Source organism: Grampus griseus (genome assembly GCF_964374135.1).
Source record: "Grampus griseus genome assembly, chromosome: 19".
Taxonomy (NCBI): domain Eukaryota; kingdom Metazoa; phylum Chordata; class Mammalia; order Artiodactyla; family Delphinidae; genus Grampus; species Grampus griseus.
The window spans coordinates 15,129,882-15,146,564 of NC_139013.1; the positions used below are offsets into that span (position 1 = coordinate 15,129,882).

Here is a 16,683-nt window from a genome sequence, read left to right on the forward strand (position 1 = left end):
AAAACAGGGCTTCCCTGGTGGCGCAGTGGTTGAGAGTCCGCCTGCCGATGCAGGGGACACGGGTTCGTGCCCCGGTCCAGGAGGATCCCACATGCCGCGGAGCAGCTGGGCCCGTGAGCCACGGCCGCTGAGCCAGCGCAGCCGGAGCCTGTGCTCCACAATGGGAGAGGCCACAACAGTGAGAGGCCCACATACCGCAAAAAAAAAAAAACCCAGACAAAACGAATCTACTGTGATAGACATCAAAATAATGTTAACTTTGAGGTATACTGATTGGGAAGAGACATGAAGGGAGCCTTCTGGGATGTTGAAAAGTTTCTTTATCTTTATCAAATGGTGGTTGTATGGGCTTATAAAATAAATCACCAGGCTAGGATTTTAAGGTCTGGGCTCTATATTGTGCAAAAGTCTTATTAAAAAGAAAGGAAAAGAAATCATTCCTGGGACTACCCTGGTGGTCCAGTGGTTAAGAATCCTCCTTCCAATGCAGGGTACGCAGGTTCGATCCCTGGTTGGGGATCCCTGGTCAATCCCACATGCGGTGGGGCAACTAAGCCTGTGTGCCACAACTACTAAGCCCGCCTGCCACAACTAGAGACCCCGCACACTACTACTGAGCCCACACGCTCTGGAGCCCACGCACCACAACTAGAGCGCCTGCGCACCACAACTACAGAGCGCCACAACTAGAGAGAAGACTGCGCGCTGCAACGAAGAGCCCACGAACCACAACAAAAGATCCCGCGGGCCACAACTAAGACTTGAAACAACCAAAAATGTAACCATTTTTTAAATTAAAAAAGAAAGAAATCATTCATGTTCAATAAATGGCAGATCTATGTTTTGAATCCACATTTCTTTAACTACAAAACCAGTTCTCTTTCAATTCTGACTTTTATCCAGAAGCCCAGATTTTATTACATTGAGTGAAACCTGAGCATGCATAATTTATTTAAACAATTTCCACTAGATTGGTAGATTTAAAAGACTGACGATGCCCTATATTAGTAGACTAGACACTCTCATACTGTGTTGTATATTGGTGAAAGTTTAAGCAGGGCAATTAATAAAGATGTATAAGCAGGTTTTAACTACGAAAGCCTCATTGTCAATATTTCTGAGACTGTCAAAAAGATATAATTACACATGTGCACAAAAAGGAGTGTGCAGTAAAACACTGTAAAATAATGAGGAAAAGCTGGAAAGAACTTAAATATCCTACAATAGGGAAACAGTTTAAAAAGTTATAGTATATCCAAACAGCATACTCAAAAAATTATGACACAGTTTGTCATTTGATGACATGAAAAGCTGTTCACTATATTAGGTTAGATGAAGAAGATAGATGACAAAACAGTATTACAGTATAATTCTGTTTTGAATTTCAAAATCCTATATGGCTATATCCATGTGTTAATTCACAGAGGAATAGGTGAGATGATTTGGAACAAATAAGCTGTTTCTAGATGAGCTTTACTTTAAGCTTTTCTGTATTCTTCAAATTTCTGAATTAAGAATCTAATTTTATAATCAGAAAAAAATAATAGAGCTAATCCCTCCCTCTTTGAGAACAAAAGAAATGATAGGAGATATGAATATAATACATGGAGTGTATTGTTGTAGTTGTTTGAATTCTGTCTTAAGAGGCCTGAACTTTCTTCATAGACATGAAGCCTTTCAAATTAGTGACTCAAATACTACCTTAAAGGTCCTAAATCTTGACTCCCAAGATTTTATACACAATGAATTCCTCTTACTGGTTGCCCCTCAACTAGGCTCAGATTTGCTGGCCGACCTCTCCACTAGCCTTAGAAACTAACAAGGAAACCACATTTGCCTTGGAAATAAATTAATTAATTAATAATAAAACCTGCACATAGGAGAAGAAATGGGATTTAGGCCTGATGTGGTTAATTCAGACCATTCCGTTTATCATCAGGCAGAAAAGGAAGTTGAAAAAGTAACCTGAAGTATTAGGAGGATGACACTTTTGAAACAACACAGCAGAGATGCCCATTTCCATCTCCAGGAATCATACCAATCCTTCAAATAGCTAAGCACCCTAGAGAGTCACATTCCCCAATGAGTCATACTGATGAAAGTTAAGATGACTCCAGAATGCAGATTCTGAATTGGAAAATGGAAAAGAGATATTGTAATCAGGGAGACCCTGTTTATTAGTTAAATAAATGTACATTGGTCCTATATCACACCTATATTGAACAAATTCTTCTGAGTGGGGTGAGTCACCTATACACACTCAGCAGAAGTCAATGCCACATTCTTGAGTCTACATACCCCTGAAATGACAGGAACCCATGTTCCCCTTAAGGTCCTGGAAGGGAATGTAAAGTTGGTGAAGATGTGGGAGTTGGACAGGAAGAAGAAGGAGTTGCTCGGGAAAGTTATTGGTTAAATAAATTATAAAATAACCATGTAATAGAACACTTAGATACACAAATGCAAAGTTGTAGAAAATTTAGGATATGGAATATTTTCAAGGTATAACATCAGTAGAGAAATCACTTAACAAAGCAGGTTGACCAATACAATTGTATCAGTATAGGGTGATAGAAAATGTCCAGAAGTTTAAACAGCAGTTTCAGTTATCTATTGCTATGTAACCACCCCCAAAAGTTTGTGGCTTAAAACAAAACCATTAATTAGCTCATCATTCCGGGGGTTGGCAATTCGGGCTTGGCTTGGCTGAGTGGTGCTTCTGCTGATCTCACTCATGTGACAGCAGCCAGCTGGTGGCTTGGTGGGGGCTGGATGGACCAAATGGTCTCAATGAAACATCTGGCAGTTGTTGTTGTTAGCTTGGCCTCTGTCTCCAAGTGATCTTTTGTCTTCAAGCAAGCTAGTCTTAGCCTTTAGTACCTGGTGGTCTCAAGGCAGGAAGAGGGAAAGAGCAAAAGCTGCAAGACCTCCTAAGGCTTTATCTTGAAAGTCTCACTTCCACCACATTTTATTAGTCAAAGTACATCACAAGGCCCTGCCTAATTGTAACCTAACCATTTCAGGAGAAGGAGAGCAAATACTTCCCTTTTCTGAAAAACTAAAAGAGAATAACAACAACAAAATCCCTGACCTTGAACTTGGTTTTCAGATATGCTCTGTAACGTTTTCCTTTCCCCAGGGCTTTTCTTTCAGAGAGCTGCACTGCAGGGGAAGGGTGAAGAGAAGGGGAGTAAGGACTCATGAGACACCAGACCTTTCTTAGAGCATAAACTGGCTAAACTGGAAGAAATTCTTGAACACCACCCAAGCTCAGTCATCTACCACACACATACTCAGATGGAAGTAAAGGGGAGATGGGAGTACTACTAACCTTTCTTTAGTATCAAAGGGAAAGGCCAGGGTCACTGATAACCAGAGCTGAAACTTTCTCTAAGTTCACAGCAAGTTTCCTGGGGAGACAGCTTTGGAAATGATGTGGTTCTGAAACATGGAACTTGACCTCAGCTCCCAAAAGAGATCCTCTGAGGAAGGAATCCTACTCCTAGGCTCTCTACAGGTCTTCCTAGGACTCTGCCTAAGGGACACTCCCAGCCCCAAAACTCATTCCAAAAACAGGTTTGTGCTTTCTTGCTTGTATATAACATTTATCCCACCACTCAAATATCTGACTCCCCTTTTTGTGACTATTTCTCTGCAGCTGGTGTCCTGGCTATAAAGTGGGAGAAAAGAGAAAGCAGTGATAAAAGGATACAGATACTAAGAAACAATAGAACCTAAAATTGGCCCCTAGGCAGGCAACACTCACTCCACTGATATCCACTTTTGCGTTAAGCACTGGAGTCTGAGCACTGGAGGTGGAGGTGCTGACAAAAGCAGCTCAGGCCGTGCTTCAGTGCAACTCTGGTTAATACTGGCATCGTCGTCTTGACAGGCACAGATACACTCTCAGGGAGATATTCAACAGATCGCCTCAGTCCCGACGTTAAACCAGAACTGCAGAAATGAAGTTCTACCCCGTGATACAACCAAACTCCCACCCGGTCACAAAATTAAAAGCCTCTTCCACCATACTAGGTAACAACAGCATCGTCTTCTGAAGGGCGGTCTCAAGCCCCACAGTGTCCCCTACCTCAACATCACAGCCGATCACGGTCACCGAAAGGGTCCCGCATCTTGCACCAGACACGGCCTCATCACCGCACACACACCCCGCCTTGTTACTGCCACAAACGCTCACACACTCTTATACACGCCTACACAGGCCTGAGCTCCAGGCTCCACACGCCCTGTGTGCGCCAGAGGGTGGGGGCTTCCTCACCGTGAGTGCCCGCCGTGCCCAGACTCAGGTTACCACTCGGAGCGCGACGACTGAGAGGACCTCAGAAGGGAATCAGAGATGAACCAAATATCAAAGTTCTTTTCAAAAGCAGCCCAGGGGCTGTGGGAAATGTAGTTCAAGGCCGCAAAAACCCGGATGTCGAGAAGGCGCGCCTGAGACGCAGCGGCGAAGAAGGAGCCGCGGAGCCTCTTGGGAGGTAGAGCCCGCGCTGGAGTGCGCACGCGCAGATGGCTGGCCAGTAGGCGAAGGTGAGGCTGGTGGGTCCTGCTGGCGCTGGGCAGGCTGGTGATTGTGGTACCCGGTGGGGATTGCCGAGCAGGGAGGTGGGAACCAGAACTGGGAAAAGCGAGGAAAGAAGACAGAACCTGGGCTGAGAGAAGGCCGGGGAGGAAAGCGAGGGGGGAAACAAGAACCTAGGCAGGGGAAGGAACTGGGAGCCAGGGCTGGGAACGCCGAGGCGGGTGTGAGCTCGGCCTGGCACACACAGGCGTTCTGTTTGTGTAGCTTTTTGTGCCTGGTCTTGTGTGTGTGTGTGTGTGTGTGTAACGTGTGTTACTCTGTGGAACGTTATGGAACCTATTGTTTGTGAAAGTGAGAGGGTCTCTGCGTGTGTCTAATTTTTAAATTAGGTGCGAGTAGATTTGTGTTTGAGACTGTATGCGACTTTGGAGAGGCAACAGTAAGGGGTTTGTGAGTAAAATTTTGCAGCTTTGTGTAGAATTATGTAATGGGCTCTGAGAGATTATGCATGAATTGTGTCTATGGGATTGGGATTGTGTAGTGGATGATATAACTGTGAATATGTCAAATTTTGAAGTATTTGTGCACACAAGTAATTGCACAATTCACGGTGACTAGGAATGTGTCAGGCTCGTTGTGTGACTGAGATTGAGCATTTGAGAAAGTAGATGCAAGACTAGTTAAGTACTATGTATTGTTTATATTGTCTGAATATTGTCCATTTTATATGCCTGTAGAATTTGACTCTGGCAATTAGACAAGTAGAAAAAAATAGAGATTTTAAAAACGGAGAGGAGGAGGTAAAATTAAAATAATTTTCAGATGGAACAGTTGTATATTGTGAAACCCCATATTGACTAATGACCAGTATGTTGACATAAGTAGAACATCATTAGGAGAACACAAAAAACTTTCTCCCATAACTGCTACTCTCAGAATTTCTATTTGGGTGAATTCCTGGACAGTAAAGTTTCAATAATTTCTTCAGTCATTATGAAGATAAAAAATCTGTTGAACATTTAAACACAAGATCAGTCTCATTTAGCTGAATAAAGTATTCACTGTAGAAATCAATACTTCTATTTTTTTTAATTTTATTTTATTTATTTTTTAAAATAAATTTATTTATTTATTTTTGGCTGCATTGGGTCTTCGTCGCTGTGTGTGGGCTTTCTCTAGTTGCGGCGAGCGGGGGCTACTCTTCGTTGCGGTGCGCGGGCTTCTCATTGTGGTGGCTTCTCTGTTGCAGAGCACGGGCTCTAGGCACATGGGCATCAGTAGCTGTGGCACGCCAGCTCAGTCGTGGTGCTAGAGCTTAGTAGCTCTGCGGCATGTGGGATCTTCCTGGACCAGGGCTCAAACCTGTGTCCCCTGCATTGGCAGGTGGATTCTTAACCACTGTGCCACCATGGAAGTCCCACTAACTTGTTTTGTTTTTTGTTTTTTTTACATCTTTATTGGAGTATAGTTGCTTTACAATGGTGTGTTAGTTTCTGCTTTATAACAAAGTGAATCAGTTATACATATACATATGTTCCCATATCTCTTCCCTCTTGCGTCTCCCTCCCTCCCACACTAACTTGTTTTAAAAGCAAAAACTCTCCCTCCTGTTGGAAGTCTGCTGCGCTAAAGAAAACATGATCAGTTTCTTCTCTAATTCCTCAACCTCTATTTTGTCCCCTCTTTACTCCCTCTAGATTGATAGTCTGCAGCTGGAATGGATTGGGAGCTGGAAAAGAAAAGTCAGGGACAAGAAGAGGCTAACATGACTGGTACCGTTATAATTTAGTGTAAGTCATATTTACCTTCTGAGAGACCCCACTACTGGGAACTTCCAAATACAGTTCCCTTTTCATGGGCATGGCCACTTCTCTAGATGCCTCCTCTTGGCATGCAGTGGCCCACCTACTCTGGTAGGTCTTGTTCTCTCCCATCAGTCCTCTTGGACAGGATCCAAACCAACCTAGGCATGCTCCATCCGTGGGTTCCATCTGGAGCTCAGGTGATAATTAGCCACTTTAGTCACCACCACCCTGCTCCCCCCCACCACCGCCCAAATCCTGGAAACATGTACGTTTCCCCCCCAAATTCTCTCACCACTTTGATTTATAGTGGCATCAGGGTCTGAGGAGCCCCTTGTTTATTATAAGGGAGTGAGAAGCACCTACTTTTCTTCCCCCTAGAAAACTATGTTCTAAAAATAATTTGCTCTCTTAAAGAGACATTCCCTTTTCTCAGCCTCTCGAAGTAGGAGGTAAATTAATGGTAGCAAAACGTTACAGTCAGCTACTTTACAAGACTTTATCTTAGAATGAGGGACAATTGAAAGATTGTTTTGCCTATCATCTTTGGGACATCTGCTGAGTCTGAGGCAGAAAAATTTCTAAGTTACCATCCTGTTCAAAATAATGACAACAGTTAGAGAACTCAGCTTTGCTAGAAAAGACATTAACAAATCAACAGGTTTCATATATGTGTCTGTGCGTATGTGTATATATGCATCAAAAAACTATGGAAAGTTGCCAGTGGCCATCAAAATATAAGATACAAAAGACAGCATGATGTATAAAAAAATTTTTGATGGGACTCAAAAATTAAAGACTTAAATAAAAGGACCAGGGACACATGATAAATTGTCAAAACTCCCTAACATTTCATGGAGTTTCATTAAAATTTCAGTAAAATTTTTAAACTTTCTGAAGTTCTTAGGAGAAAATGAACAAGACAAAAATTGTTAAAGAAAAATAATGAAGGGGGAAGTAAGCCTACCTGATACTAAAACATGTTTGTTTGTTTGCGGTATGCGGACCTCTCACTGTTTTGGCCTGTCCTGTTGCGGAGCACAGGCTCCAGACGTGTAGGCTCAGCGGCCATGGTTCACGGGCCCAGCCACTCCACGGCATGTGGGATCTTCCCAGACCAGGGCATGAACCCGTGTCCCCTGCATTGGCAGGTGGATTCTCAACCACTGCGCCACCAGGGAAGCCCCTAAAATATGTTTTAAAACTGTAATAACTGGAGAGTAATCCTGGCAATTAAGTGAACAGATCAGTGGAACTAAATACAAAGTCCAGATACACTCAAATATATAAAGGAAATAAAGTGTATGATAAAGAAAAACTATAAAAAATATTTTAAGTAATTATAGAATTAATTTCCTTCCTTTAAAAAAGATCTAATATCAATCCAGAAAATAAAAATAAGTTAATAGAAAAGTGAAAAAATTGAGACCTTTCACAGACAAGAAACTAAAGATGGATGGCGGTGGTGGCTGCCGTGGGGAATTTGCTGCCTGGCATGGCCTGGCTTTTATTTAAAAGACAAAAATTAAGGTGCTTTTTAAACATTGTGAATAGAAGCTTATCTTCTCTCATAATAAGAAAAATAAGAACTAGAATCACAGTGTATATACCTTGGTAAGCATCAGGAAGTTTGTATCCGTGGTACTCATGAGGGTGTGGGGTGACAAGAATTTTCACGTATTGCTGGTCATGATGTAAATGGTAGAGCCTTAATGGAGAACAGCTTGGAAGTAGTTAATAATAATAGGCAGGTTAGGAGAGAAAAGATAGTTCTAGAGAGGTGGGGGCTTGCCCAAAATCTAACCCATTACCCCAGGAGCCTGTATCTCTGGCTTTGGGGATAAAATTTTTGTCTAGCTTATTCTTCCCCCATATTGGTGTGGAATATATAGAGTGAACAAGCACCAAAGCAAAGGAAATGGAGTCAATCTTGAGTCGTAAGTCATAAGAGAGCTTAAAAGCATGTGTAGTGGCATGTGGCTTCTTTTCATCTTGCTTTTGCCTTCTTAGGAACCGCCCCTTTTCTAAAGAGGAGCCCAAAGGAAGACTGGTCATCTCTTGCAAATCTCAAAACCATGGCTCAGGTGAGATGATGGTTCCTTTCTCCTTTCTGAAATAGTTTTTTGTTGTTGTTTTTAAGAATATTTGAGCATTTCCCTTTCTTTTTCTAAAATCCTCCTGTTTATCTTCCCCTTCATGAAAGCAGTCCCCACTTGTTCCCATATTGGTCAGATAAGCTTTTACCTTCCACGAGTGCTCCTTCTAATTTTAAGCAGTGTTCACACATTAAGTGGGTATAATCATTCAACATCTTTTCTCAGTGTTCTTCCAGAAGCAGTGCTAGAACAAAAATGCATTTCCTCAAATTAAATGAGAATATATTACTTCATGAACCTGTCTTGCAAAGATAAAAACAGGGGCTTCCCTGGTGGTGCAGTCGTTGGGGGTCCGCCTGCCAATGCAGGGGACGCGGGTTCGTGCCCTGGTCCAGGAGGATCCCACATGGCTCGGAATGGCTGGGACCGTGGGCCATGGCCACTGGGCCTGCGCGTCCGGAGCCTGTGCTCTGCAACGGGAGGGGTCGTGGCGGTGGGAGGCCCGCGTACCGCAAAAAAAAAAAAAAAAAAAGATAAAAACAGTCAAGATGGAGATGGAATTGATAGATTGCTATTAGTTAAGTGGCAAGAAGTCCTGTCTTGAGGCTTTGAGACTAGAGCTATGCTTTGGCAGATTATGCAAAAACCAAGAATCCTGTATTTCTCCTCTCGGATCCTTGAGTTCTGCTCATAGCTGCTAATAATTCCTAAAAATCTGTGGTATGTGTTATAGATTTATTCCTATTTTTCAGTTTCTTCTAATTTTATGTTCACATGCAAGGAAGTAAATGAATATACTTAGATCACCATACTGAACTAAAAGTGTAACTCATGAAATAGTCTGCTCTTGATTTCAAAGACATTATTCTGGTTCTTTCTTTCAGAAAATTCATCTTTATGCCTGGACCTCTTTTTTTTTTTTTTTTAATTTTTATTGGAGTATAGTTGATTTACAATGTTGTGTTAGTTTCAGGTGTACAGCAAAGTGAATCAGTTATACATATATATGTCCACTCTTTTTTTAGATTCTTTTCCCATATAGGCCATTACAGAGTACTGAGTAGAGTTCCCTGTTCTATACAGTAGGTTCTTTTTTTTTTTTTTTTTTTTTTTTTTTTTGCGGTACGCGGGCCTCTCACTGTTGTGGCCTCTCCCGTTGTGGAGCACAGGCTCCGGACGCGCAGGCTCAGCAACCATGGCTCACAGGCCCAGCCGCTCCGCGGCATGTGGGATCCTTCCGGACCGGGGCATGAACCCGTGTCCCCTGCATCGGCAGGCGGACTCTCAACAAGTGCGCCACCAGGGAAGCCCCAGTAGGTTCTTATTAGTTATTTTATGTATAGTAGTGTGTATATGTCAGTCCTAATCTCCCAATTTATCCCTCCCCGCTTTATCCCCTGGTAACCATAAGTTTATTTTCTGTATCTGTGACTCTATTTCTGTTTTATAAATAAGTTCATTTGTACCCTTTTTTTTAGGTTCCACATATAAGCGATATCATATGATACTTGTCTTTCTGTGTCTGACTTCTCTCAGTGTGACAATCTTTAGGTTCATCCATGTTGCTGCAAATGGCATTATTTTGTTCTTTTTTATGGCAGAGTAATATTCCATTGTATATATTGGACCTCTTAAATACTGGTGTTCTCCAGATTCTGTATTGGTTCTCTTCACTGTATAGTCTCCTGTTCTTATTCACAATCTACCACTGTTATAATGATGCTCAAATAATTTTAATGCTAAATCTCTGTTGTGGGTGTCAAAACTGTATCCAACCTCCAACTAGATACCACCTCCTGTGTCTTCCACAGATACTTCAGGCACATGCCCAAGATTTACCTCATGATCTCCTACCATTTTAGTCTTCTTTTTCTTCCCCTCAACCTGCTTATGGGCCCAGCCCCTACCCACCTGCTAACACAGCTAACTTGAGTTAAGTGTCTCTTTTCCACTGCACGACCATTTAGTGGTGAATCTTATTCCTTATATTTCAGTTCCCTTTATCTCCACTGATATCATCATGGGTGTCGCTCTCATACTGGTAACTTATCTTCCCGTTTAACATCTTTGCTCCTTTTCCCATCCTCCAAGTGCTCACCCCAGTGCTCCCTTATGGATGTTTGTGTTGCTTACACTTTTCTGTTTAACTCTGTGTGTGTGTGTGTGTGTGTGTGTGTGTGTGTGTGTGTGTGTTTTAAAATATACATGAAATAGGGCTTCCCTGGTGGCGCAGTGGTTGAGAGTCCACCTGCCAATGCAGGGGACACGAGTTCGTGCCCCAGTCTGGGAAGATCCCACATGCCACAGAGCAGCTGGGCCCGTGAGCCATGGCCACTGAGCCTGCGCGTCCGGAGCCTATGCTCCGCAACAGGAGAGGCCACAGCAGTGAGAGGCCCGCATACTGAGAAAAAAAAAAAATTGTGAGAGCTAAAATATACATGACATAAAATTTTATCATTTTAACCATCATTAAGTATATAATGCAGTTCCATTAAGTACATTCACAATGTTGTATAGCCATCACCAGTATCTATTTCCAGAACTTTTTCACATCCCAAACAGAAACTCTGTACCAATGACATTAAACAATTAACTCTTATCTTACAGTTTTCATAGAATTAGACCCGAAGCACATTTGAAGAATGTTTAAGACAATCTATTAGGGGAGAGGAAAATATTAAAATATGCATTAATAGTTTAATTCAAGAATAGTAATCAATAATGATAATATAGTTTTCTAATTCATGAATATGAGGCACATCTCCTTTTATTTAGATCTTTAAATTCTCTGAGTAATGTTTTTTTGTTATCAGTGTACCAATCTTGCAAATGTTTGTTATATTAATACCTAGGTTTTATGCTATTGTAAATACTATTCATTTTTATTTCAAATTCCCATTGTTCATTGCTAGTATATGAAAATGCAATTGATTTTTTTATATTAACCTGCATTCTCAACTTATTCTAGTAATTTTTTGGTAGATTCTTTAGGATTTTCTACATACATAATCATGTCATATGTGAATAGTTACTGTTTTCCTTCTTGCTTTCCAATATGTATTCCTTTTATTTCTGTCTTGCTTTATTTACTACATTGTCTAGAACCTTCAGTGCAATGTTGAATATAAGCGGTGAGAACAAACATTTATGCTTTATTCCTGACTGAGGGGAAAAGCATTTAGTCTTTGACAAAGTGTAACATTAGTGACAATTTTTACTTAGATGCTCTTTATCAGATTTATCAGGTTGAAGAAGTTCTAGTTTGCGGATCATTCTTATCACAAATGGCTGTTGAATTTTGTCAAAAGATTTTTTGTGTCTGTTGGTTTTTCTGCATTATATGGTTTTTGCCCTTTTTAAATTAACATGGTGAGTTATATTGATTGATTTTGAAGTGCTAAACCAGCTTATCCCTAGGATAAACCCCACTTGGTCATGATAGATTCTTTTTTCATATATTGCTTGATGAATTTACAAGTTTTTCTTGCAATATCTTTGTCTAGTTTCGGTATCAAGGTAATGCTGTCTTACAGAATGAGTTGGGAATTATTATCTTATTTTCGGAAAGAATTTGTGTAGAGCTGCTATTATTTCTTCCTTCAATGTTTGTTAGAATTCACCAGTGAAGCCATCTGAGCCTGGAGATTTCTTTGTGGGAAGGTGTTTAACTAGCATTTCAATTTCCTTAATACAATTATGGCTATTCATGTTATCAATTTTTTTTCTCTTCAGTGAGCTTTTATAATTTGTGTCTTTCAAGGAATTGTCCATTTCATCCAAGTTATAAAATTTATTGTCACAAAGTTGTTCAAAAATCTACTCTTTTTATCCTCTTGATGTTTGTACAGTTTGTAGCAATGCCATTGATTCATTCCTGTTATTGGTAATTTGTGACTCACCTTTTTCCTTGGTCAGTTGGCTAGAGGTTTATCAATTTCTCTGATTTTTCAAAGTACCAACTTTTGGTTTCATTGATTTCCTCCATTATTTTTCTGTTTCCTGTTTCTTCATTTCTGCTCTTATATTTTTATTTCCTTTCCTTTTCATTACTTTGGGTTTAATTAACTCTTCTTATTTTGTATATGGGAGCTTATATCATTGATATGAGACTTATTTTTTCCAGTAGAACATTTAATGCTATAAATTTCCCTCTAACAAATTTAGACATGTTGTATTTTCATTTTCATTCAGTTGAAAATATTTTCTAATTTCTCTCACGATTTCCTTTTTGACCCATTGGTTGTTTAGAGGAAGTGTGTTTAATTTTCAAATATTTGGGGATTTTCCAGATTGCTTTCTGTCATTGATTTCTAGTTTAATTTTGTTACAATCAGGGAACATGCTGTATATGATTTCATTCTTCTTAAATTTATGGAGACTTTTTTTTGTACCATCTGATGGATGTTCTGTGTGCACTTGTAGAGGATGTATATTCTAGTGTTATTGGATGGAGTATTCTCTAAATAATCAGGTCAAATTGGTTGATTAGTATGGTAAAGTCTTCTGTATCCTTATTGATCTTTCAGTCTATTTGTTATAGCAGTGACAGAGAAGACAGTCAAAATCTTACATTATAATTGTGGATTTGTCTATTTTTCCTTTTCAGTTCTATCAGTTTTTACTTAATATATTTTGAGGTTCTGTTTTTAGGTGTATTCATATTTAGGATTGTTATATCTTCTCATGAATTGACCCCCTCTATCATTATAAAATACCTTACTTGGGACTTCCTTGACGGTCCGGTGGCTAAGACTCCACGCTTCCAGTGCAGGAGACATGGGTTTGATCCCTGATTGGGGAACTAAGATTCCCACACCCTGCACAGTGCGGCCAAAAATAAATAAGTAAATATAAATAAAATAAAATGCCTTGCGTAATCCCTGATAATATTCTTTGTTCTGAAATCTATTTTGTTTGATACTATTGTAACCATTCTGGTGTTCTTATGATTAGTGTTTATTTTTATTTTTTTGTTGGCTGTGTTGGGTCTTTGTTGCTGCGTGTGGGCTTTCTCTAGTCGCGGCCAGCAGGGGCTACTCTTCATTGCAGTGTGCGGGCTTCTCATTGCAGTGGCTTTGCTTGTTGCAGAGCACAGGCTTTAAGTGTGCATGCTTCAGTAGTTGCAGAACATGGGCTCACTAGTTGCGGCACACAGGCTCTAGAGCTCAGGCTCAATAGTTGGGGCACACGGGCTTAGTTGCTCCATGACATGTGGGATCTTCCCAGACCAGGGATTGAACCTGTGTCCCCTGCATTGGCAGGCAGATGGATTCTAAACCACTGTGCCACCAGAGAAGTCCCTATTTTTAATTTTTAATTTTAATTAATGTAAAATGAATTAATTTTAATTAATTAATTTCAAAAAAAATGTCTTAAATGTCTTTTAATCTAGAGCATCTCCCTCCGTTTCTTTCTTGTTTTTTTTTAGTTGCAGTGTAGTTGATTTTACAACATTACATACATTTCAGGTGTACAACGTGGTGATTCACAGTTTTAAAAGGTTAAACTCCATTTATAGTTATTACAAGTATTGGCTATATTCTGTGTGCTATACAATATATCCTTATAGCTTATTTATTTTATACCTAGTAGTTTGTACCTCTTAATCCCCTACCCCTAGCTTGTTCCTCCCTCCTTCCATCTCCCCACTGGTATCCACTAGTTCGTTTTCTATGTCTGTGAGTCTTGTTTCTGTTTTGTTGTATACATTCATTTTATTTTTTAGATTCTACGTATACATGATAAAGTACAGTGTTTGTCTTTCTCAGTCTGACTTGCTTCACTGAACATAATACTCTCCAAGTCCATCCATATTGTTGCAAATGGAAAAATTTCATTCTTTTTTATGGCTGAGTAATATTCCTCTGTGTGTGTGTGTGTGTGTGTGTGTGTGTGTGTGTGTGTGTGTGTACACACCACATCTTCCTTATCCATTCATCTGTTGATGGGCACCTAGGTTGCTTCCATATCTTGGTTATTGTAAGTAATGTTGCTGTGAACATTGGGGTGCATGTATCTTTTCAAATTACCATTTTTATTTTTTTCAGATACATACTGAGGAGTGGAATTGCTGGGTCATGTGGTAGTTCTATTGATAGTTTTAGTTTTTGTTTTTCCTAGTGGCTGCACCAATTTACATTCCCACCAATGTAAAGGTTCCCTTTTCTCCACATCCTTGTCAACATTTGTTGTCTGTGGTCATTTTGATGATAGCCATTCTTACAGGTGTGAGGTGATACCTCATTGTGGTTTTGATTTGCATTTCTCTGATGTTAGTGATGGTGAGTATCTTTTCATGTGCCTATTGGCCATTTCTGTGTTTTCTTTGGAAAAATGTCCATTTAATCTAATGCCCATTGTTTAATTGGTTTTGTTTTTGGTTTTTTTTTGATATTGAGTTGTATGAGCTGCTTATATTTTGGATATTAACCCCTTATTGGTCATATCATTTGCAAATATTTTCTCCCATTCTATAGGTTGCCTTTTCATTTTGTTGATGGTTTCCTTTGCTGTGCAAAAGCTTTTAAAGTTTAATTACGTCCTATTTGTTTATTTTTACTTTTGTTTCCTTTGACTTAGGAGACAGATCCAAAATAATATTTCTACAAATTATGTCAGAGTGTTTTTCTGCCTTTTTCTTCCAGGAGTTTTATGGTTTTAGTCTTACATGTAGGTCTTTAATCTATTTTGAGTTTATTTGTATATATGGTATTAGAAAATATTCTAATTTTATTCTTTTACACATCCAATTGTCCCAGCAACCCTTATTGAAGAGACTGTCTTTTCTCCATTGTATATTCTTGCCTCCTTTGTCATAGATTAATTGACCATAAGTGCATGGGTTTATTTCTAGGCTCTCTATTCTGTTCCATTGATCTGTGTGTCTGTTCTTATGCCTGTAGCATACTGTTTTGCTTACTGTGTTTTTAGTATAGTCTGAGGTCAGGGAGTGTGATACCTCCAGATCTGTTCTTCTTTCTCAAGATTCTCTTGGCTATTCGAGGTATTTGTGTTTCCGTACAGTTTTTAAATTATTTATTCTAGTTCTGTGAAAAATGTCATTGGTATTTTTTTTGTTTTCTTTTGGCTGCACCACACAGCATGTGGGATCTTAGTTCCCTGACCAGGGATCAAACCTGCACCCCCCTGCGTTGGAAGCACAGAGTCTTAACCACTGGACCACCAGAGAAGTCCCACCATTGATATTTTGATAGGGGATTGCATTGAATATGTAGATTGCCTTGGGTAGTATGGTCATTTTAACAATATTAATTCTCCCAGTCCATGAACCTGGTACAGCTTTCAACCTGTTTCTGTTATCTTCGATTTCTTTCATCAGTGTCTTAATACTTTTTCAAATACAGGTCTTTTACCTCAGGTAAGTTTATTCCTAGGTATTTCATTCTTTTTGATGTGATTGTAAGTGGAATTGTTTCCTTAATTTCTCTTTCTGGTAGTTCATTGTTAGTCTATAAAAATGCAACAGATTTCTGTATATTAATTTTATATCCTGCAACTTTACCAAATTCATTGATTAATTCTAGTAGTTTTTTGGTAGCGTCTTCAGGATTTTCTATGTATAGTTATCATGTCATCAGCAGTGACAGTTTTACTTCTTCCTTTCCAATTTGGATTCCTTTTATTTCTCTTTTTGTCTGATTGCTGTGGCTAGGACTTTCAATACCATGTTGAATAAAAGTGGAGAGAGTGGGCACCCTTTTCTTTTTTCTGATCTTAGAGGAAATGCTTTCAACTTTTCACCATTGAGAATGATGTTTGCTGTGGGCTTATCATATATGACTTTATTATGTTGAGGCATGTTCCCTTTATACCCACTTTCTTGAGAGTTTTTTTTTATCATAAATGGATATTGAATTTTGTCAAAAGCTTTTTTTGCGTCTATTGAAATGATCATATGGTTTTTATTCAGTTTGTTAATGTAGTATATCACATTGATTTACGAATATTGAACCATCCTGGCATCCCTGAGTTAAATCCTAATTGGTTATGGTGTATGATGCTTTTAATGTATTGTTGAATTCAGTTTGCTATTATTTTGTTGAGGATCTTTGTATCTATGTTCATCAGTGTTTTTGGCTTGTAATTTTTTTGTGATGTCTTTGTATAGTTTTGGTATCGGGGTGACACTGCCTTATAGAATCAGTTTGGAAGTGTTCATTCCTTTGCAATTTTTTGAATAGTTTGTGGAGGATACGTGTTAACTCTTCTTTAAATGTTCATTAGA

At 39.5% G+C, this 16,683-nt stretch overlaps 1 protein-coding gene across 2 annotated transcripts in view; it reads left to right on the plus strand.

Annotated features, from left to right (window-relative positions):
* Positions 1-4,523: 4,523 nt before the first annotated feature.
* Positions 4,524-16,683, plus strand: part of LOC309837135 (zinc finger protein 567-like) — a 95,633-nt gene continuing 83,473 nt past the window's right edge. The window contains exons 1-3 of one of the 2 annotated variants that reach the window (XM_082677503.1): positions 4,524-4,548; positions 6,238-6,330; positions 8,353-8,426. In XM_082677503.1, the coding sequence (XP_082533629.1) occupies positions 8,418-8,426 (9 nt within the window). In that variant the 5' untranslated portion in view covers positions 4,524-4,548; positions 6,238-6,330; positions 8,353-8,417. The other variant, XM_082677502.1, reaches the window with a different exon arrangement.